The sequence below is a fragment of the Cornus florida genome, unplaced genomic scaffold (genome assembly GCF_030987335.1).
Source record: "Cornus florida cultivar Cherokee Brave unplaced genomic scaffold, ASM3098733v1 CherokeeBrave_3.0.0_Hap2_Chr02, whole genome shotgun sequence".
In the NCBI taxonomy this organism is placed as follows: domain Eukaryota; kingdom Viridiplantae; phylum Streptophyta; class Magnoliopsida; order Cornales; family Cornaceae; genus Cornus; species Cornus florida.
The window spans coordinates 49,989,918-50,014,490 of record NW_026775572.1 but is presented as its reverse complement, the minus strand read 5'-3'; the positions used below and the strand labels follow the sequence as shown (position 1 = coordinate 50,014,490).

The window sequence follows — 24,573 nt, the reverse complement described above, 5'->3', positions numbered from 1 at the left end:
GTTAGCATCTTTATACAGAGGTTTATCGGACCTCACTGTCTCAAGTTTCTCTCGGTCTAGAGGACCTTTCTGGCTTTATCAATTCTGGTTGCATGCTTATTTTCCTGAATTGTCCCCAAAATTTATCTCTCAACAAATGACTCCTTAATTTCTTTCGAGTATGCCCGAGCTAAACCCAAGGAATAATCATTCCTTAATTGTTTTCAATTCTTTTATCATCAATGTACCTTTCGAACCCGCTCTCAATTCCTTCCCTTTTCAGACTGTTGTTTGGCCCCCTCTTGGTTGCTTCCTCCCACTGCTGATTCCTCAGCAGAACAAATTGAATTACATAAGACTGCTTGGGGCCATTTCTTGACTGCAAGAGATATTTCTTGCAATACCATTGCTCCCCACCATGCAAAAAGCCAGACTAGGGTAGAGTTTTATAACCCTGCACAATTAGCCAGGCAGTTTGGATTGACTCAGTTAATTCCAGTACCCCCTTATTCTTCTTATAACAAGAATTTTCATAAAAGAGTGAAGTTAACTGATAGCGACCAAGTTCGTGATGTTACAAATAAATTTCAGACACTCTTAACCAATTTTCAATACAAAGAATTCGTAGAAGAACCGGCCACAGACCCAAACTTTGAAGAATGGTGGTCTTCCTACATCTGCTTTACCAGGTCAAAAGAAGTTGTGCAACTTGTCAATACTCTCCTTGGGTCCTACAAGTTCATATCCCTCTCTTTTCAAGGAGGAGAAAACATCCCACCTGTTGTTCTTACCACAACTCCTACAGCAGAGAATAATCCCATTAAATCCACCAGTCATACTTCACCTATAACTCCAGCAGGTAAAACTAGATCACGCTCTCAGCAGAGTAAGTAGTGGTCTTTATTTGTATCTAATCAACAACTATATCTACACTGCAATATAGATTTGTTATTTTTTTTTAAAAAAAAAATTACAGGTGCTCCACCTTCTGCACTAGAAGGAACAAACCCAACTTTGTCAGCATCAATTCCACCTGATCTCTACACTCCTCTTCAAAGCATACCTCCTGTAACTGTTACTCAGGTAGCTCTTATGATCAAACTTCAACCATTCTTTTATGCAGACCATTTTTCTGCTAATTCTTTTATTCCAGAGAAAAATGAGAAAGAAAATTGTGGGAAAGAAGCCTGCTAGAAAATCAAGGGCCAAAAGACACTTTGTCTTGATTGATAATGATGATGACGAAGATGAAGATGAGGTTGTGTCCAAGAAAAAGAAATCGACCACTAAAACTCCCATGGTAAAATTCTTTAATGCCTGATTATATTTTTGGTTAATCATTATGACTAACTCGGCATAAATTTCAGGAAACTCCACCTTCTTCAGAGCAAAAGGAAAAGGTTGAGTTTTTAGCGGAGCAAGAACAAAAACCTTCAAGAAAGATCTCTCTAGCTTCCTCTTAACATTTAGCTTCAACTCCAATGAAAGAACAAATTGGAGACTCTAAGGAAGTAAGTATCTAAAATGAACATGATATTTATTTATTTATGATGATTGAAACTGATTTAAGATGTTGCAGGTGCAGAAAGACCCTTGTTCTCCTATTGTGCCTACAAGATCCAACCCAAGTTCACCATTCACTACTTTGGATTCTCTATTTGACTCTGTGTTTGATTCCCTAGATCCTGAATCCCCTGCAATCCCAACTGGACCATCTCCCGATACTCCTTTTGAGGTAACACATGCTGTGCAGGTTTTATTCAACATGGTACAACAAGACCTGTCTTTTACCCCCTTGTTCAAAAACGAATTGACTGAGACACTCTCTTTCCTAAGTAGCTACCCTGGATTCTCCTTAAGTGATTCGGCCTTTTTAAAAAAATTTCAGCTTCAAATTCCTACTATTATCACTGCATTCATTGAATCAAACTAGGTTCTCCAACACTACTCCATTCAGAACCAAGAGAAAGAGAAGCTTGCTAGAACGTTGAAAACGGGTAAAGAACTCCACGAATCTTTGAAGAAAGAAGCTGCCAAGTTAGAAACCCGAGAGAAGAGACTTCTAGCCAAGCTTGCCCAGTTGCAGCTAGACAAAACCAAGCTCAATGACAAAGTGATGGAATTAAAAGTTCAGGCCGAAACTGCTGCTCCCAAATTGAAAACGCTGCAGACCCAATTGCCTAAGTTGGAGCAATCTAAAAAGCAAGCGGAGGCCAACCTCTTGGGCCGATTTTAAGGCCAAATTTGAAGATTTTCACAAGAACTTTACCCAACTTTGATCAATTATTGCTATCTTTTCTATGATGGTTTGTAATATGATTTTAAACAATTTGCTTTTTTGGGAATGTGATGTTTTGAACAGTCTTGCTACAATGATATTTTGATCTTTAAAGTATATTGAGATTTTATTCACTGTATAAACAAACATATCCATAATTTGCACAAAAACAAAAAAAGCAAAATATATCCAAGCTATTTTGACTTAACTGGAGATTTCTTTTCTTCCATAAGCTCAAAAATAGTTGGCTTATATTTTTTAAGGTACCTTCCATTTATTGGCCTTTCATGCATTTCACCATCTAAATCCTTCAACTTATATGCCCCTCCATGCAACATTTGGTGAACCAAATACGAGCCCTCCCAAGTAGGTGACCATTTTCCATAAGTTCTATGCACTTTTCCAGGTCGAAGAATTGTTTGCCAAACCATATCACCCTCTACAAATGACTTGAACTTCACCTTTTTGTTGTAAGCCTTCATTACTTTTGCTTTATGGACCATAAGGTGGTCTAGAGCAAGTTTCTGAACTTCATCCAAATCTTCCAACTCAGTAAACATGGCTTCATTGTAATCGGCAGGTATGAGATTGTGTTGCAAAGTTACCCTTGCCGATTTTACGGTTAACTCTATCGGCATCACTGCATCATGGCCAAATGTTAGCCGATATGGAGTTGTTCCTGTACTTGTCCTTTTTGAGTTTCTATAAGCCCATAAGGCTTCTGAAAGGGCTTCATGCTAACGCCTCGGCTTGTCTTTTATCATCTTCTCAATGATTTCAATCATAACTTTATTTGAAGCTTCTGCTTGGCTATTCCCTTGAGTATAATAGGGTGTTGAGGTTACCATTTTCACTTGCATATCAATGCCGAGTTGTAATACTTCATTTGCTCGAAACACAGATCCATTATCGGCAACAATTGTTTCTAATAAGCCAAATCGATGAAAGATATGTCGTTCCAAAAACTGTATAACGGTATTATGAGTTACCGATACGTATTCCTCGGCTTCTACCTATTTGGTAAAGTAATCAGTAGCTAAAATAATCCAACGATGACCCTTTGATGAAGGAGGATTAATCTTGCTGATTAGATCCATGGCCCAACCTCTGAAAGGCCATGGCATAACTAGTAATTGCATCTCTATTGTTGGAACCCACTGCATTGGACCATGTTTTTGATAGTCTATACAACCTTTTGCATAAGTCATATAATCTTTTCTCATTCCAGGCCAATAATATCCATATCGGCATATCAACCACCTCATTTTTATGCCAGCTTGGTGAGCTCCACATATCCCTTAATGTGCCTTGGTCATAATCTTCAAACCCTCAAACTTACTAATGCACTGAAATAACAAACCATCATCAGCCGATCTTCTATAAAGATCTCCATCCATAAGCACATAATCGACTGCATTTCTTTTTATTCTTCGATCGGCTTCAAGAGTTGGATGTTGTAAGAACAAGATGTAAGGGATTCGCCAATCATCATCATCCAACTCGGCAACATCAGTGGCAAAGACTTCTTCCATAACTTGATTTCTTGTTTCAGCCGATGGAAGAGATCGGCGTGTAATTTTCATTATCCTGTCCTTCGTACCACTTGGCACCCTGACTTCTGAAGCAGTCTGTGCTAAATCTTTAGCTACTTTATTCATGGCCCTTGATCTATATTCCAAAGTCACATTGTGAAATTGATTGACTAATTGGGTTGCCAACGAATGAAATAGTCTCAATTGCCAGTTCAAACATCTAAAGTCTTCTGAGATTTTATTAATCACCAAACTTGAATCTCCCACAATGTGGACGTCTTTAACTGCCATTTCTGGCAGGATTTCCAAGCCGATAATTAATGCTTCATACTCGGCTTGATTATTTGAACACCTAAAATGCAAAAAGAAGGAAAATGAAATTTGATTCCCTATTGGGGATATTATGACTATACCAGCTCCCGAGCCTTCACTGGTACTCGACCCATCGAACATTAAAGTCCATGGAGTCATGAATATGGATGCTGAGTCAAGCCCATCAAATACTTGTGACTCAATTTCAGGCGAGGGATGATCGGTAAGAAAATTTACCAATGTTCTTCCCTTAATTGCCTTTTATGGAACATATGCAAAGTTGAACTCCATTAGTGCCAAAGCCCACTTGCCAATCGGGCATGTGATTAATGGCCTTGATAGCATATACTTTAGAAGATCTGTTTGACAAATAATATAAACCAAAACAGGCAACATATAGACTCTTAATTTCATTGCTGCAAAATACAAAGCCAAATATAATTTCTCAATCGGTGTATATCTACACTCGACTGGAGTTAAAACTTGGCTGAGATAATATATTACTTGTTCACTTCCTGCTTCATTCTCTTATGCTAACATAGCTCCAATGGATTTTTCAGCAGCCGATAAATATAACTTCATCGGCCATTTCTTCCTTGGTGGCATCATGACAAGAGGACTTGACAAGTATTTCTTAATCTAGTCAAATGCCCTTTGATGTGTATCATCCCATTTGAATTCTTCCATCTGCTTCAACTTGAATAGCAGGGAAAACACATGTAACTTCCCAGCTGTATTAGTAATAAATCTCCTAAGATAGTTCACTTGCCCAAGTAACCTCTGTAACTGTTTCTTGCTTCTCGGTGCACTAGCATCAATAATCGCCTTAACTTTATTCCTATTGATCTCTATACCCCTTTGATGAACCAAGAAACCCAAAAAGTTTCCTGCCGATACTCTAAAAGCACACTTTATTGGATTCATTTTTAGCTTATGAGCCCTCATCCTCTCAAAGGATGCTTTGAGATGAACCAAGTTCTCCTTTTTTGTTGCTGATTTTACTACTACATCATCAATATACACCTCCATAAACTTGCCGAGCATATCATGAAAAATAGAATTCATATCTTGCTGATATGTGGCACCAGCATTCTTCAACCCAAAAGGCATTACCACCTATTCAAAGTTCCAATCGATCCAGGACACCTAAAAGCTACCTTTGGAATATCCTCCTCGGCTATATAAATCTGATTATAGCCTGAGTGTCCATCCATAAAAGACATAATTTGGTGTTTTGCAGCTGCATCAATTAGTTGATCGGTTATCGACATTGGATACTCATTTTTTGGAGTTGCCAGGTTTATGTTTCAGAAATCAACACATATACGTAATTTTCCATTCTTCTTGATAACAGGGACTACATTTGATAACCATTCAACATACCTTGTAGTTCGAATGAAGCCAGTATCCAACAATCGTTTGATTTCCACTTTGACTTTGTCTACCACCTCTTGAGACATTCGACGAGGTGGTTGTTTATATGGTTTATAGCCATCTTTGATAGACAGCCGATGTTCCACTAGATCTTTGGATAAACCTGACATTTCCTTATAATTCCAAGCAAAATAGTTACTGTATTGCTTTAACATGCCGATAACCTCGGCTTATAATTCTAGTTCTAACAGTGCACTGATATAAGTTGGTCTAGGCTCTGTGTCAGTGCCTAAATTCACCTCCTTTAATGGATCCTGAGTTTTTGCTTTAAGATCATCAAGCTTAGCCAGTGCCAATTCCAAGTCTTCCAACTGAATTGCATCTAACTTTTCATTATCGAATCGATAGACCTCAGTAAGATTAACCGATGGTCCTGGCTCTATTATTGCTTCTTTTTCTAGCCGTTTTTCGGCTATGTATGCTTGTAACCTAATGCTAGTGGCCCTAAAGGCCTGCTGCCCAGCTGTTTCTCTTTCAAGTTTCATTTCCATAAACAACTTATTCTTCAATTATAGTAAGCCGAGGGAGTTCCACCTTCGGCCTAGAATTCTCTTGCTGCAACTCGCTGATTTCACGATCGGCAAGGCTCCTTCTCATGGTCGCCGAGGTTGATCTTCCATCGGCTCCTGTTCCCACAAATCGAATAGGAACACATTCTTCGTTATACAAAACAACATCTGCCGAGTATACTTTTGCCATAAATGGCTTATCATCGGCATTCACTATTTCACCTTATCTCCATCCCAAAAAATCAGCATCTGGTGTAGTTATGATGGGATGCACATATTTGGATGAATCCAGTCACGACCTAATAACAAATTATAGGAAGCCGTGGATTCAATAATAAAGAATGCCACAAAAGATGTCCTACCTCCAACTTCTACTTCTAAGGGAAGGATCCCTTTAGTGCTAGTAGATCCTCCGTTGAAACCACAAATTGCTACATCAGTAGGAATAACATCTTCCATACTCTTGCCGAGTTTCTTCAATGTATTTGCTGGAATAACATTCAGAACCGAGCCATTGTCTACCAAGACTCGATTAATAGGTTGACCTTCTACCCATACCTTAACATACAAAGGCCCAAGTTGTTGAGTAATTGCTAACAAAGGTTTTTCAAAACTACTTTCTCCGCCAATTCTGAAGAAAGAATTGATAAATTCTGAATCGGCTAAGTTTCTTTTTCAGCACTTGCATTTGATGCCGATGGGGCCTGGAACATTGCTGGTACTACAAATGCCATATTACATGACATTTCATCCGGGAAACTGCCAAACTGAATTTTGAACTCATTGTTGCGTCTGGGCGACGTCGGCTGATGCTCTTCATCTGGTTAATCTCGAATGCCGATTTCCTCGGCTTTCCCTTCTCCTTTGTTCCTTACGTTTCTGAGATCGAGTTAGGCCTCCATTCTGATATTGTTGTGCTTTAGGGAATTTTGGATGATTAACTCGAGTCCATTTATCTTTAGTTGAGTCTGTCCTTGGTTTCACAGTTCGCACCTTATACGAATCGGCTCCTTTCTGTACCCAAATTTCTGACTGAACCAACGACTGCCTCTTAAAACTAGGATGCCGATTTTGGGGATGAAATTGGCTAGATGTATATACTTACCAAGTTTGCTTTCCCTCTTTCAAATGACTGTTGCTAGGATCACCTTGCCGAGGCTCTTCCCCAGGCTTCAATGGGAAAATAAGCCTCTCAAGAATTCCTTTCTTCTTTGGTTGAACCTCTATTGGCACATTTTCCTTTGGTTTTTTCTTTCCTTTACAATTTGGGCGACAACTATGGTCAATCAAGGCCAATTGAGCCTCCCTTAATTGTTTCTGCAGTTCTGCCATCTTTTCAGGTGTCACAGTTGAAGAAAGAAATTCACCGGATATCTTTTCAGCCTCTTGCCGATTCTCTTGCTTGGCTAAGCTTATCACATTTGTAGATGTGATTGTAGGAAATGGATTGATATCCACCTTCATAGTCTCTAAAGTTTTCTACGGGAATTTTAAAGTACCTTCGTCAATAGTTTTCAGCAATACACCTCGTAAAACAGTACAATCATTAGTAACATGGTTCCAAGAGTTATGATACTTATAATACTTTTTTTCCTTTCAAATTACTTGACGATGGAATCTTATGCCCTTTAGGCAAAGATATCATCTTATCGGCCATCAAGTGATTAAAGATTTGATCAGTTTTCGACAAGTCGAAAGAATAACTTTTCCCACTATCGGCATGACCTTTCCTTACTGCCGATGTTGACGTTGACGATGCATTGCCCCCCGTGGTCGGTTTAGGTTTAACCAACGCCTCACAAACGTATGGCTTTTTGTTATTAACTTCTGCAATGTCAATTTGTAATTCATCTCCAACTTCTGCCGAGAATACCTCATAATTAAGGTCCTTGTACCAAGTACCCTTAGAAGAATTCTTCTTCTTTTTCTCTTCTTTTAGTATTTCCTCATACCGAGAAGCCTGTTTGCTAAGTCGAATAGATCTTGAAACTCAACCCCATCAAACCTCTTGCGATGTTTAATGTCTAGACCATTCAATGCCAACTTGATGTATTCTGGCTCTGACAAACTTACTCGGCATTTGAGTTTAGCCCTTCTGAACCTGGCAACAAAAGTCTCAACCGATTCGCTCGGCAACTGAGATAATCGAGATATATCTGCCAGTGTAGCTTCTATCTCTGTTCGGTAGAATTGGGTATGGAAAGCCTCCTTCATCTCATCTCAAGTCTGAATAGAATTGGTCGGTAAGTTGTTGTACCATTCAAACGCCGCCCCAGTAAGAGAGCTATAGAATAACCTCATCCTTAACCAAGGGCTAGGACCTGCTTCTCCACATTGTGCGGTGAACCTTGCAATATGCTGCACCATAGAGAAATTCTCTTCGCCACTATACATAGAAAAATCAGGATACCGATAATTTCTAGGCAACTCATGAGCATCGACATGATCAGGATAGGGCTTTCTATATACTGGCCGAGCACGACTGCGACCCTGTGCTACTTCGGCCTGTATTAAAGCCAAAATCTGAGCCCTATCAATCCCTTAATTTCTTCCTGGAGGATCATTTGGGTGCTGCGGAATGAATGGATTAACCCACTCCCTTTGATTATTGGTATTTACTTGCCCCCCAGCAGCCGTTGGAGGTGTCAATGGATTAGCCCTACCTTGGTTTAGGTTACCTACCACTTCTTGCTGATCTCTCACTGGTGGAATCGGCTGCACATTTGGACGTTGCACATTTTGATTATGCTGATCATTCATTGGTGGCTGGAACACTAGCACAGTATTTACTGCTGGCGGATCTGATAAGATTAGTGGATTCCCCATTGGCATGTCGAATGTATGATTCGGCACATTGCCGATTGTACTACCAAGTCCTGCACTTAGCGGTACGATGCTTATTCGAGGCCCTTGGGATATATATATCAATGGTGCCGTCATACGCTGAAATATGGACTCATTAATATGAGATGTTTCGGCTTGATCATATCAATTTTGATTAGCCGATATGCTGGTTTCAAGCTTTTGATTCATCTTCTCCATTTGAGCATACATCATTTGATTTAATTCCCCAGTCATAGACCTCATCTCATGTATCTGAGAAACCAAAATCTGATTTGATTCCCCCACTTGGGACCTTACTTCACCGATCTATGCTTGCTGGGCATCAATTTTCTGCATAATCGATTCCAGTACCCAACCCAAGGGAAGATCAGATGGAATAGATGAGTCAACATCATCACCAATGCCGAGTTACTGGTTCTCTTCGTCAATATTGTCACTTGTCGCCACCCCTTTCGAATTTCTTAGCTTTGGAGGCATCTTCACTATAATTTGCTCACCTGATGGGTCCCATCGAGCGTGCCAAGAATGTTGACGCTAAAATCGGTTCTTAAGATCCGATCTTAATTTGATGTAAACCGGGGCGTGCCAGAACCAAATATATGGTTCAAATGTAAATTGTCAACTATAGTCCCTTTGAGAAAGTTGACTTTCAGGTGATTGCGAGGGAAAATGGAACAATAAAAATTGCTCTTTGAGTTCAAAATTGCCTTACTTAAAAGGACTTTATCAATGAAAAATTATAGTAAAAGATTGAGAAAATAGAAATGGGAGGAAAATAGATATAGCAAGAAGAGAGAGAGAAAGAAAGATAGAAGGAAAGAGGAAGAACGAGAATAAGAAGATAGGGATAGAGAGAAAGAAGAAATAGCAAGGATGCTTTTCTTGAAAAGCTTGAGAAAGCAAACAAATAATAATAATGATTCTAAGGATGCTGGACCACTATCTCAGCATGCCCTTTTGTTTATTTATAGAAATTATTAGAAAAAAACTCATACCAATAAGTATTCTAATTACAATAAAACTCTATCTCATTACTGAATTTTAATTCAAACTAAAATTCTTAGATAAACATTGATTCAATAGTTCAAAAATACTCTATCCAATATGCAGCAGTCTTGCACATAGCCTGTAACTTCACTTTGTGTAGAACCTGCCACGTCACTGTTACTTGTAATCCACGTCCATGTATAACATTGATGAATTTTATTCCAACTGAATTGTTGATCCAAACCACCTTCAGCCCAATCATAAACCACGACCCAAATCCAGTGCTTTAAAACTATGTTTCCAAGCCCGAACTAATCACTGCATCCTCAACCCAATGTTTGTGTAACCCGAGTGTCTAAGCATCATCATTCATTAGGCCCATATACTCTTGGCCCATGACACCATGTCACTGTTTATCAAGCCCAATTAGAGCCTAGACCCAAATTACCAAAATGGGTGCCAACAGATTCCTCTATAGTGTCTTGTCCATGGAGTGGCTATTATCAGTTGTGCCCTCCTTTTTTGTAGGATGGCTGATCTATTTTTGCTTATTATGAGATTAATAGAAATAGAAAGTATATAATAACTAATCGAAAGTATATTACTGACAGTCAGATGCCTGAGAATTGCAGTTTCTTTTTTCTTGCCTTCCCGTCAAGCATCAAGTGAACATACTTTTTTTTTTTTGGTTTTTTCTTTTGAAAGGTCAATGATAAATTGCTTGCTTACTGAATTTCTTTCATGTAGGGTATAACATTTGAGCTTGATGACGAAATGACTGCAGATGATGAAGAGAGGGAGGCATTGCAAGAAATCATCAATAACACTAAATTAAGTGAAGGCTATCTTACCCTTGCTCGTGATATAGAGGTTATGGATCCCAAATCTTTCGAGGACATTTATAAGGTTGATCTAGCTATCCATATTTACTTATTGATGTAATTATTATTTTATGATGTTTGTTGCTACAAGTATGACCATCATCTTTTTGTTCTGTGGCTGTTGCTTATGGTTGTCATTTTGTTCCAGTCACAAACAATTTATAACTTCGTTCCATTCTAAATCTAATAAAACTCATGATGTTCTTGCTTGGATTTGTTTAGGAAAATTTTCTTGATGGCCGAGCTAGTGCTGGTGTGAGTGTGAGTGTTGATTCTGCCAGACAGAATTTAGCTGCTACATGTTGACTTTTGCTCTGATATCACTTTGTTGGAAATAGTGGCCTAGATACACACAACACTCAATAATATTTTGAAAGAGAATGATACGAAGGAATACTTGGAAAAGTATTTTATTCCACTTCTCCTAATTCATCTTATTCTTATATTCTTTCAACTTTTCTCTCCACATAAAATAGGTATAGTACATGAGGTTATATAGGTTATAAGACATATGTAACCAATTACGTACATTTCAATGCCCAATTACTCCCACTAATCCCACTAACATAGTATTTAGTATACTTAACTCTCATGTTTTCCACTAAGACAAATACAAACTCCCACTAACATAGTATTTAGGAGACTTAATTCACATACCTCTTAGTCTTATATAACTTTCTTCATCAAGACCATTTACTACCCCACTAACATGAAATGCACACATGCATCATGTATACCAAATACTAGAAAATACAAATTACAACTAAATGCTGGCTTTGGACAGGTGAAATTTTGTATTCTCCATGCGCATATGAACTAGTGTCGGTGGGTTTTTGTAACATCGATTGCTTTCTAGTTGAAGGATAAGTTAATCGCAGTCCCATCAGAAGCTTCAAGTGGTGGTTCTTCAGGCAATTGGCTTTTCAAAAATAAAGAACATGGGAAAGCCAGTGCTGTAGCAAGTCTGGTATATAGTTCTTTACTATCAGTCTTCTCTGTTGTGAATGAATGTATTGTCGGCGGACTCTCATCATTATTCCTCATTGTAGGGTATGATCTTGCTTTGGGATGTTGATTCTGGACTTGCTCAAATTGACAAGTATTTCCACAGCAATGACAACCATGTCATTGTGAGTGCATTACTGGGAGTCGGAATTATTTAACTGCAATTCTAAGAATGATTGTGATCCTGTGAGTTTCACTTAATATTTTTAGCATGCATAAGAACATCTCTATGACTGTTGATCTGTAGTTTGCTCACAGAATTTCTTCTCCAGGCATTGGCACTGCTTGCTGATTACATATATAATGAAGATGATTCTATCAGAATCGGAGCAATAATGGGCCTGGGCCTTGCTTATGCAGGTGCTAAGAATGAGCAGGTGGATCCCTTGATTTTTGCCAACTTATTATTTTCTAGTTCATGGCAATAATATAATGTGTGGCTGGAATGAGCTACCTCTTTTTTGTTATTTAAATTTGAAAGTTGCATCCTTCTATCTATTCAACATTGTGATTGCATTCACTGTAATCACATAGATTGTAGTCACTGCAACCATAGATTGCTGAGCATATAAAGATTGTTTTGGGATTTTTTCTTTTTTTTTTTTTTTTTTTAAAAAAAGAAGGGCCTACAAAGGTTACTGACTTGGCTGATTGTTTCATTTTCTTTAAAATATGTTTTGTTCCTCTTGAAGCCAAATGATCTACATTCATTTTCCAGATCTTCAGTAAATTGGCTCCTATCCTTGGAGATGCAAAAGCACCCCTTGACGTGATTGCGTTCACTGCAATTTCGTTGGGCTTGGTATATGTGGGTTCTTGTAATGAAGAGGTTGCTCAGGCAATTATATTTGCATTAATGGACCGAAGTGAATCAGAATTAGGAGAGCCCCTTACACGACTTTTGCTTCTTGGCCTTGATCTTCTATACCTTGAGAAGCAGGTAACATTAAATTACAAGCCACGGTTTCCTTTTTTCAGAATTTACTATAGCTGTTGGTTCGAGTTAATTGAGAATGAGTAATGCTATCAAGTGAGCTCCCTCATGACAAGCTATGAGTTGTCCATATTTTCACCACTGGATTGAAAGATGCATTTAAATTAATTTAATTTTTCACAAATCTCAAAAAACTGTCTGAATCCAATGGAAAAAGATAGAAAGCTCATGGCTCTTGTCACGAGGGAGCTCTCTTGATTGCATTACCTCATTGAGAATTATATTCTCGGAGTTTTCTTATTTTATTTTGTGTTATATTTGGAAAAAATTTAGTACAATGTGTAAACATGATACTTACAAGCTATATTATTCTATTATTTTTGGGATTCCTTTTTTATATCTAACAGGAAAGTATGGAGGGAACAACAGAAGTTTCAAAGACATTAAATGAAAAAATCAGAAAATATTGTGATGTGAACTTGCTTTCGTGTGCCTATGCAGGAATAGGAAATGTGCTCAAGGTATTTAATAGCTAGTGAATTGCACTTGTAGATTCCTGTTACATACATGAAATCTAACTATCTATTTATCTCATAGGTCCAACACCTTCTCGGTCAGTGTGGGCAACATCTTGAGAAGGATGCAAACCATCAGGGAGCAGCTGTAGTTGGACTTGCTATGGTAGCAATGGCTGAAGACCTGGGCGTTGAGATGTAAATTCGCTTAATAGAGCATCTGTTACAATACGGTGAACAGAATATCAGAAGGGCAGTTCCTTTGGCCCTTGGTCTCCTATGCATATCAAATCCTAAGGTAGTCGATCGGACTTCCAATATTGGTGAATTGTGTTACAAAGATTTATGCCGTCTCCTTCTATGAGTAGGATTTGCTAACCTGTTTGTTGATTGGGTGTTATGATCAGGTCAATGTTATGGACACATGAAGTAGACTTAGTCATGATATCGATACAAAAGTAGCAATGGTATGGACATGCAAGAACTAGCTTTATATCCCGTTGTTTTCATCGTCGTCATTTCATTATTGTCAATAGAATTTACTTGCTTTATAGGCTAAAGCCTTAAAATTTGTTTTTATTGTACAGGCTGCCATAATCTCCTTGGGGTTGATAGGTGCAGGAACCAACAATGCTAGAATAGCTGGCATGCTTCGGAACCTTTCGAGTTATTACTACAAGGAAGCTAGTCTTCTCTTCTGTGTAAGACTTCTCCCAAGCTGCCACTTTTGGAAATTTCTCTTGAGCCACTTACAGACACATACATATGTATCTCTAAGGTTCTAATAGAGATATAATGATTTGCAATTGCCACTTTTGCAGGTACGAATTGCTCAAGGTCTTGTGCATCTGGGGAAGGGCTTGTTGACTCTTGCTCCATACCATTCTGAACGCTTCTTATTATACCCGTAAGTGTTTCTCTGTCAATAAAGGAATTTGCCTTGTAACCTTAGGCTTTTGTTATACATGCAAATTCATTGGGAGATAAATGCAGTTGCAGAGGTTTGAGGATAAGCATTCATATTGAAATAACTTGCTAATTTTCATGGAGTGAAAGAATTTCATGGAGTTTCAGAGCATGCAAACTAGTTGCTATTTGAAACAGAATGGAATGATTTCATTTCCATGGAATGTCCAGAAATGCCTAAACAAACTCCTAGAATGTCTGATATGCAAATGAAATGTATGTTTATTGCTCTAAATTAAGAATTATATAGGTTTGGATGTGTTCAAATGAGCATCCCTTAACCTTTTGAGCTACATTATCAAATTTACTTGGGTGAAATTTTGTACGTGTTTTTATCAAATTTACCTTCTAAGCTACACTATCACATGCTTGTAATAATATTTATATATTGTTTTTATTTTTATTTTTAATTTTTAATTTTTTCGTCATCTCGCCTATTTATTTTTCTTCTTTCATTCATGATTCACTGGCTGGAATAGTAACCCTGTTGCATGCATGTCTTGACATGAAAGTCATCATACTGGGGAAATATCATTATGTTCTTTACTTCTTGGTTTTGGGAATGCAGGTTCATTCTCCGTCCCCTCTTCATTCCGTCTCTGTATTTTGGTTGTGTAAATCATAAATTCCTTCTCATTATGTATTCTTGCTTCCTTCGAGCCAAGAATGCTGTTGACAGTGGATGAAAATCTAAAGCCTTTGTCAGTACCTGTTCGGGTAGGCCAAGCGGTTGATGTTGTTGGTCAAGCAAGTCGACCCAAGACCATTACTGGCCGGTTTCCAGACTCACTCAACCCCAGCACTTCTGGCTGCTGGGGAAAGAGCAGATCTTGCAACAAAAAAGTACTAAAATTCTTCTTTGAAAGTTTTATAAACTTTTCTTATATTTTACGTGTGTGGATGGATACTAAATTTCACCGATTCTGTAGGTATATTCCCCTTTCTCCTATGCTGGAGGGTTTTGTGATCTTAAAAGAGAATCCAGGGTACACAGAGGAGCAATAGTTAGTTATGCTGATCGGTGTGCAAGTGGATCCAACCTCCTTCATTCTTTTTTATTTATTTAAAATTTTTTTAGGGGTAGTATATATATATATATTTTAAGAATGATAATTGAGAAAGCCATTATTAATTTTTATTTGTATAAAAATTGCATCAATAAAATGAAATGCTTTTAAAGTTTATATTACAAGATGACGTGTGCAAACCCTGTGGATAATTTTGCTTTTGAACTTGAGCGCAAGTGCAATCAGATCACTACAACTGTTCTCTTGGGTCACACGAGAAAATAAATCAACTCTCAACCCTTAATTGCCGAAAGATGCTGAAGAAAAATTCCAAAATATGTAAAAATGTGAACAATATATAATGAAAGCTCATGGAAACTCAATAGAAAGGGATTAACCCAGATAGAGAGAAGTGTACAAAGACTAGTAAACTTTTTATAGGGGATTTTTTATTATTATTTACATTACAGGATGGATGGAGAGCCTCTGGCAGCCCGACCCTCTAAACACATTTGGCTACAAGAGACTTTTTGCTCAACAAGTGAGTGACAACATTGTTTTTCCGAGCCAACCGAGCTAAGTAAGCACCTTTACAACTCTTAAGGCTGGAGAGAAGAGACATCATGAAAGACGACAAAATATTGTACCATTCCAAATAAAACCTTTGACAGCTTCAAAACTGCCCCTTCCAAGCATGCTAGTGTCTGAGAATAGAAAGGGCCACTCTGTAAGCACTCTTAATAGAAAACAAACCATCATTAATGGAAGCATCCCAAACTCCACCCATTGAACTAAGAGGAATTTGAAGAATGAGGTCAAGATCTCTCTGATTAAAGTGTTGATTAACCCGCGCGGACAAAATTCCACTTATGTATGAGTCGAATGATCAATCAAATTAGCATGAAGGGTAGATGCAATGTCAAATTCGTAAACCTTTTATAACACAATAAAACACAATTTTGGAGCTCTAAATGAAGGTTTTCAGCTGATAATTAGCATGACCCACAAGCTAAAGCTAGTGGATTTTTTTCAATGCATCACTTCGACCCAAAAAATGCCATTGATTTATCAAAAATAGACTCGTGAAAATTCTGTCCTACACTCCTACATCAAATGATTAATCAAATTAGAAGGTTTTGATAGCCCACCCAAAAAAAAAAAAAAAAAAATTTAGCCCATCCAATTAAGCCTAAGTCAACTAAACCATCGTACTAAAATAAAAGCCCAATCCAAACAAGCCCAGGGCCGGCCCTGACCCAATCATTTCAGCCTCCCCAATACCTCCATCTCTCCATTCTCGTTCTCAACTCTGAACTCCCCCCCGCCCCCCGCCTCTCTCTCTGTCTGTCTGTGCAGCTGCAAACTACAAAATCTACAAGAACCAGAAGTTCAAAACCCAGTTTATCCATCTGTTTGCAAGTATCAAAAGTTCATAACCTATTACCTATATCAAAACCCAGTTTATGAAATTTTTTAATATCATTTTTTATATAATTTTTTTTAATTTATTTTATGAATTTTAGTTATAAATATTTGTGAAGATAATGACTGAAACAGGATCTTCCTTTGCCGGATTTGAAAAACTAATTGGTAAATTTGGGTGGAACTTGAGTCTTGAACAAGCTGAAGGCCCTTATCCGCCTGTTACATGACCCGGGTTCGATCCCCGGCAACGGCGTATTTTTTTTACTTTCGCTCTTTATTTTTTTTTAATCCTCCATTTTAACCTTCCAAAAAACACCCCCTCTCTCTCTCTCTTTCCAGTTTAGACAGCAGCGCCGGGCTTCCAAGACTCGACACCTTTACACAGCTAGTTCTACAATCAAGTGGTAAGTTTATATTTGTTTTCGAAGATTTTCCTTTTTTTTTTAATATCGATTTGATCACTCGCTCGAACGTAATTTGTTCATTGGTTGCCGAGAAACTGTAGCAAAGGAAAATAAAAGATATTGAAATCATGCTAAAATAATGATTTTAGACTCAGGAAAACCCCAAAATCAATAAAATAGTCGATTCAACTCTGAGTGCGGCATTTGGGTTTTGGGTTTGGGTGTACTAGGGTTCTTGCTAGTGCTGATTGCTTCAATTGCAATTTGTAAATAGTCGGGTTCCTTTTGGGATTTGCAAGGTGTTTTGGGATATGGGCTGAAGTTTTACTTCTTTCTCTTTCTACACAAGGCAGCAATGACTGTTTTTAGATTGAAGTAACGTCCTGGGTTTCTTCAATTTCAGGTGGGTATTGGGGAATGATTTCAGGTTTGCTTTGTGTTAGTGATTGTTGCTTCACTTGAAGTGGTTACTTGGTAAGTTGTGGTTTCAGAGGTGTCTGGCGTGTGGGCTTGCTGAGTTGCTTCATTTGGGTTCATTCTTGTATCTGAAAATCATTGCAACTATAATCATGTCAAATTGAACCAAGTTCATGGTAGTGGTAGTCTTGATTTGAGCTGGGTATCTCTTTGATTTCAGTAATAGTCGCCTTGGGGTTTATTCCAATGACTTCCCTTAAAAATGGGCATTCTTGGGTTGTTTTGTTTGCTTATGTTTTGGTCTTGAAACCCCAAGCTAAATATGTGAATTATGATCTGAGTGATTTTTTTGGCTCTGAACGCAATTGCAGGAAACCTCACAAGCATTAAAACACGTATTATCTATTAAACCTGTATTCAACTTGTTTGAGTTGAATTGAGTCAAATTCTTCTTCCTCCATTTTATCTCAATCAAACAAAAAGGGTTAAGTCAAAGTATTGCTTTCAAATGAACTGACTGGAAATTGTCCTTGAGAAATTGTGCATTATATATGAATTGGTTTTAATCTGAGACTTTTTATTCCAGAAATCTGGATAATTTCGGGGAAACTTTTCTGGGATGAATTGCTTGTTTCGTGCATATTCTACGGCCATATTATCAAGGACTAGTTGTTTGGTTGCAAGGAGTCCATTGAGTAGATTGTTCATTCCTACATGGAAAACAAAATTTGAGCATTTGTCTGTTAGAACTGTTGATTTAGAGTTTGTGTTGTCAAGATTTCGCATTCAGTGCTACTCATCTCGAAAGGGCAGCAGCAAAAGTAAGTCTACTGCAAAAAAGGTGGATCCTAAACCGATGATGGAAGAAGAGAAGGATGCATTCTTTGTTGTGCGGAAGGGTGATATTGTTGGTGTTTACAAGAATTTAAGTGATTGTCAGGCTCAAGTTGGATCTTCGGTAATTATTCTTTACCCATATTATGCTGTGATTTATCATTTTCTGGTTCTTCAAGTAAATTAGCAATGCACGTGTTTTATAATGGTTTAATATCTCATCTTTTTATTTTATTCATTTTTATGTGAGATTTGAACAATTTACATTTTTTTAAGGGTAATGAAGGATATAGACCTGCATGGGCACATTTATGTTTTGTATTGAATCATAAAATCTTGCATGAAAAGCTACTACTAGTATATGTATTTTGTTTGGTTGAAATTTCATTTGTTAAAACTAGTCAGCAATCAGCACTCATTATTTACATTTTGCAACCAAATGGGAACATCTCTTTCGTTTTTGAGGATGATTAATCTTAATGCTATGTTTTGTTGGAGGGAAGGATGAGAGGGGGGATAAAAGAAGTTTTTTTTGTGTTTGGTTGAAGGGAAGGGAAAAGAGGGAGGCAGCAAGCATCCCTCCTTCCTTTGTAATTTTCTATCCGCCCAAAATTGGGGGAAGAGGAGAGAGAAAGCAGGATAATAACCAACAAGTTTTTAATTTCCATTTTTAACCTTGTTGTTGCATAATTTGGAATGGATTTTTATTTTTATAATTAGGGTATATTAGTAAAAACAATATAAAACTCTATTTCCCTTCCTTCCGACCAAACAAAAAAAATGTGTCACCACATACATCCTTTCTACTATTCATTCCATCCAACCAAACAAAAAATGAGGGAGACACCTTCCCTTCCCTAGGGATGCCTCATTCATCTCTTCTCCTCTCCCTTACATCCATTTTTCCATCCCTCAAACCAAACGAAGCATAAGAGTTTCATCATACTTTGAGGCAAGTCTTTTTGAATAAAATCTATCTATATATATTTTGGTTGTCCATGATTGAAATCAGTCAGTTCAGTTGGCAGATGGTAGCATGCTAATTTTTAATTTTCTGGATATATGTTTCTTGCTTCTTCGCTTAATTGATCCTCGAAAGCCATCTCAGGAAGTTTACATTTAGAACTGTTTCTTCTATGTAATTACACGACTTGTTATTAAATAAGTGTATAATTGCCTTTTTCTTTTCCTGATAGATATGCGATCCTCCTGTGGGTGTGTACAAAGGCTACTCTATGCCCAAGGACACTGAGGAATATCTTCTCTCGTGTGGGCTCAAGAATGCTCTTTATTCAATTAGAGCTGCAGATCTAAAAGAGGATATTTTCGGCTCTCTCGTGCCTTGCCCTTTTCAAGTAAGATAATAGATCACATTACACATTAATATTTTCTCATCGTACTTAAAATATTTATCACAGTTACGTAGCTATAGAAAATACTTTTTTGCTCATTATTGCAAAGGAATTTATCTATGCCTAGTTATTATAATTTTTAAAAAAAAACCTGTTCTATCAATTAGGATCCATATTTTCCAACAATAATAAATAATTGATTTCACAAGAACATGGATAAAAATTGCAAAGAAATCAAATAACAGAAGAATGAGAACACAATCTAAATCAACATCAAAGGTTTGAACCAAAAGGCTAAACCACAAAATTGCAATAAGCTTGAATCAAACTGAACAATAATTTTACGGTTCCACTATTTTGGAACCGTGACTGGACCGAACCGTTAGAAAACCGGACTTAATTGTCCGGTCTGGTTTGGTTTATTGGTTTCACCGGTTTTTTTGTGTACCCCAAACTTTCTCTCGTGGTTCTTGGTTTGTTCTTGGCTCGTGGTGTTTGTCTTAACATTATCAAGTGTAATTAATTAGTTTACTCCCTGGTGAATGTATATCATTTTTTGAATGTGTATGGTGTGAAAATCTGCCAAGTATCCTGTCTAAATAGGTCACAAGTCAATTTTAGTTTTTCTCATTAACTGTAGTGTCTTTTCATCAGTGCCTGAATTGGTATAGGATCATGCTTATAAATTTGACCTAAAAAAGTTTGTCTTTTATGTACTTCGTCTACCTCAAATAACAAATTTGTTTTTTACCTTACACACACATGCCTCCACTGAGGCTCGAACCCCTGACCTCCTTTTTGGGAAGTAGGGGCCTGGTACTGCTAGGCCACTGGCCTGTTGGTTCAAATAACATTTTTCTCTCTTCCCCTATTCCCTTTTCCTTGGGGTTGAATCTGCTATGTTAAAAATAGAAATCTACATAGAACAGGTGGACCTGAGCTGGTTATTATCGTGATTAGCTTTAGACAATAACGAAATATACCTTTTTTCTTCTTATTCTTTTGAACTTGTCCTATAATTTAGAGAACTGACATGTCATTTTCTTTCAGGAACCATTTTCCTCCAATGGCGAGACATCTAGCAAGGATCTTTCAAAAAAGAGATCACTGGAAATGCTGGAATCAGAAGTTGAGGTAAGTTGATTATCATAGTAAATTATAATGTTGAATCATTTTCCTTCAAGAACATAAAAACAAAGTGATAATTGTTGTGTGCTATAAGTTTTTCATGTTGAGAATGTTGTTAGTCCCTTTGCTATATGTAGTAGAAGATTTATAAAAAAAATTTGATATACGCAGTAGAAGTCAGCTGAAAATTCATCACTAAACTTTAAGAGTTTTTTTTTTTTAGTTGAAAAGACAGTATAAAGATAGACAATGGAACTCTGAAAGCGCACTGAATGCCAACACACCTCTCTTCAAAAGGACATGACTGTCCTAGTCCATAACTCTTACAATCCCAGAGTCCGGATAAGTATAAAAACAGTCATAAATAATGAATTTCTTTAAAACATGGAAAACTAACAAACAAGCCCAATGAGCAGAGGCTCTACCCAAGTACAAAACCCTCAAACCCAAAAGCAGATCCAAAAGGAAGGCCAAATCATAGTCCAATCCAGCTGGTTCTGAGATGACTTTTGCTTTGTGCGGAGAGCCCACCAATTACTGACACAAGTCAGCCAAGCAAACATAAAAGCCAGAAAAAAGGGACATGACATCAGAGAATTTCAAAATGCTTGTTAGTAAAAACGCCAACCAAGTGGAGTAATCATGTGTTGAAGTGTTGATCCTCAGATCACAAATGATCCACAAAAAGGAAGGGGACACGTGTAAGAATCTGTTCACCGTAGCCCCAAAAGTCTCTATCACAAGAAGCAACTGGTGTCCCATGAGAGACCCATTGCGAACCCACCTGCTCGCTTTAACGAGCTACTGTTTTGTCCATGATGCACCTCGCCCGGAGGTAAATGACTTCCAGAACCGCAACCAGTCTTTACAACCAGCCATGGATGACAGAAAATGAGGCACCAAGCATGGAATTCACCAAGTTCACCTCCTAGATTGAAGCTCATTTCTGGGTTTGTGAAGCCCCAGTCTTAACCTCTTACCTTCCTAAAGCCTCAAATGTGCCTGACTGGTTATGGGACCACTTCCAACCTTTCCATGCTTGCCCACATTGGAACCAAAGGTAAGGTCAACATGGATTCTTGACCCTCCAGCCACAGCCTCTATGTTACCCAGATTTGGCTAAGTGTATCGGGTGCGACCATGCCGATGTAGAAAGTGTCGGATCTCCTCAAATCCAAATCGTAAGCTATGGGTAGATGTGTGCAAATGTTGTATAGTTTTGTAGACACATTTTATGTATTTGAATACACTATATGTTGTTTTTTTCCCCTCTTGTTAAGTAATACAGTGTAGGCTAAAAAAAAAGAAGAAAGTAATACAGTCTATGTTACCTGGACTCTTCATGGGAGGCCAAGATGTCCGTGTCGACACAATATGACATGGGCACTGACACAAGATATGGCGACTCTCCTTTGTGTCTATCGGGTACGGTTGGTGAAAAAAACTTGCAGATCGTTTGGGGCGATGGATGCTTGTGAAGGTTTTGTAGGCTCTCTGGTTCAAAAATGGCGCCTTTTCGGAGAGTTGAAGATGACCTTTTTCACGCGGTCCCTTTGCATGGTGTTTTGAGTCAGCCTAGAGTATTTTCACACACTGGATCAGTTTTTTGAAAGGTTGTGCTGCTGCCACATCTTCAGATAATGGAGACTTTTAGGCTTCTCGAGTGGGAGTGACAGCTGTTTTACGTTAATGGCAGCTGTTCTTTTCTGAAAAGTTGATGACACTATGACAGCTCTTCTTTATTTAATAAAAAGATAATAGGCTAAAAACTTTTGGAAAGCGTAATTTTACTTTGACTCTCAGTAAATAAAATAATTTTTATTTATTTTAAGACTCCTTATCAATTTCAAACTCTTTTTTCACAAGAAGACATTCAGACTTTTACACCTCTTTAACCTTTTTTTTTTTTTTTTTTTTTTTGTAGTTGGTACTCGCACACACATGCCTACACTATGGCTCGAACCCCCTAAGCTCCCTTTGGGAAGTAGGGGCTTGGTACCATTGGGCCACTCATCCATTGGTCACCTCTTTAACTTCTAACAAATAAATGTACATAAAAAAGCTACAGGTAAAAAGATTACATGTAAATTTTTGAAGTATGTAACGTGTCCAAGTACTTTGACTCACAATATATAAAATAATTATTTATTTATTTTAAGACTCCGTATCAATTTCAAACTCTTTTTTCACAAGAAGACATTCATACTTTTACACCTCTTTAACTTCTAATAAATAAATGTCCATAAAATAGCTATAAGTGAAAAGATTACATGTAAATTTTGAAGTAGGAATTATTATTTTTGAAGTATGTAACGTGTCCAAGTATCCAAGTCCAATTTTTGGACATTTTTTAGCCGAGTCTCCATGTCCAATAATTTAGGAGAATGATGAATCCGAACCATAGAAACGCACTCGTGTCCGACACCCGTACTCGAGTCCGGGTAACATAAAAGAAATTTTTGTTTTTATTTTTGTATAGTGTAATGTTTAATTTTGTTGTTTCATAAAAATATTCTTAATTATTACTCAAATTGGTAAAATAAAAGGGTTACCCCGATCCTTCTCGTGCTTGGAGTATTTCTTATGGAGTTGGAGTCTTGCCAATGCCTGATTCGCTTTTTCTGTTTCGTCTCCCATCGCAAGTTGAAGCAAGCCGTGTGTTGAGAGAGGGACGACACAAATGGGGTAACGCCACTCTTTGTGTGGACAAATGGTGTTTTAGGGTGGGTTGCGCAGGTTTGCTGAAGGAGAAGGCGATGAAGAGGGTTGTATTGTATGGGCTACCTCTGCATCTCTGGTGCCACGCTCTCTTTGTGACGGTAGGTGATTTTTGTGGGGGTTTTGGAGGCAGATGAGTCAAAAGACATTGAGATTGTTTGAATTACGGTGCGTGATGGAAGCGTTGCCCACCGACGATTTTTTTTCATGATGAAAGACTCTGTTCCCGAGCTCGTCCCAATGACGGAGAGTTTGGAAGGTGGTGACGGCTCTCTACTATTGAAGGAAGATGACTGGTGGAAGATGATGGCAAAGGGACAGAGAGGAGTTAAGGAATTTCAAAGGTGGAAGGAGTGTCGGGAGTTGTAGAGAAAGGCCAATTGTGAAGGAAGAAGGAGGAGTGTGGTTCACATGCCTGAAGCGAGTGGCGTTAGAGGAAGAAGTTGGGGGACATGTGTTCAGCAAAGGAAGCCTTATCCGGATTACAGATGGTTTGGCAGATCAGGTGGAGATCATTTGAATTTTAAAAATACTACACATGCCCCATCTCGCACACAGGGGCCACGTGACTCCACTTATTCCTCTTTTTGGGCTGGGCCAAAGGGGAACAAGGACTTCTCTAGTTTTGATCATTTAAAGGAGGTAGGCCCAATAAAGTTATGGACCCAGGGTTTCTGCGAAAGGCCCTTTTGATGTTCAGCTAAACCCATGATTTCTTCTGGTCCCGTAGCTTCGTGCGGAGGATTTTAAATCAAGGGTCCAGCATTGGTGGTCCTGTTATGAGGTTAGGGGGCAGCTCGAGGTTCATTTTAGCATATAAACTTAGGTTGCTGAAAGGTGATATCATAGTTGTTAAAGGCGCCTCCAGGTGCCACCACGTCGCCTCCAATGGCTTAAGGCGCTGGGGTTGAATAGGGCGGCTGCCTTTGTATAACAGGCGCAAGGCCACAGGCGCACAGAAGGCGCGCCTCTTGAAAAAGGGACCTTTTTTATAGTTGTTTTGTTATTTTTTCAGTTTTTTATACTTTATTATTTGTTTATTAATTGTTTATTATTACTTTTTATTTGTTTATTACACAACTTACGAGTTACAAAACGAAAAAATAAAAAGA

General features: G+C 38.0%; 1 protein-coding gene and 1 pseudogene across 6 annotated transcripts in view; both read left to right on the top strand.

The window, feature by feature from the left end:
- LOC132296220 (26S proteasome non-ATPase regulatory subunit 2 homolog A-like) overlaps positions 1-15,181 on the top strand; it is a 44,062-nt pseudogene extending 28,881 nt beyond the window's left edge.
- A 1,318-nt stretch (positions 15,182-16,499) lies between these two features.
- LOC132294941 (uncharacterized) overlaps positions 16,500-24,573 on the top strand; it is a 40,290-nt gene continuing 32,216 nt past the window's right edge. Inside the window, exons 1-5 of one of the 6 annotated variants that reach the window (XM_059792984.1) lie at positions 16,501-16,840; positions 16,948-17,012; positions 18,016-18,387; positions 19,460-19,618; positions 20,666-20,749. In XM_059792984.1, the coding sequence (XP_059648967.1) occupies positions 18,049-18,387; positions 19,460-19,618; positions 20,666-20,749 (582 nt within the window). In that variant the 5' untranslated portion in view covers positions 16,501-16,840; positions 16,948-17,012; positions 18,016-18,048. Of the gene's footprint in view, positions 17,013-17,152; positions 17,487-18,015; positions 18,388-19,459; positions 19,619-20,665; positions 20,750-24,573 lie in introns of those variants that run through there. The other 5 variants (XM_059792986.1, XM_059792987.1, XM_059792989.1 and 2 more) reach the window with 5 other exon arrangements.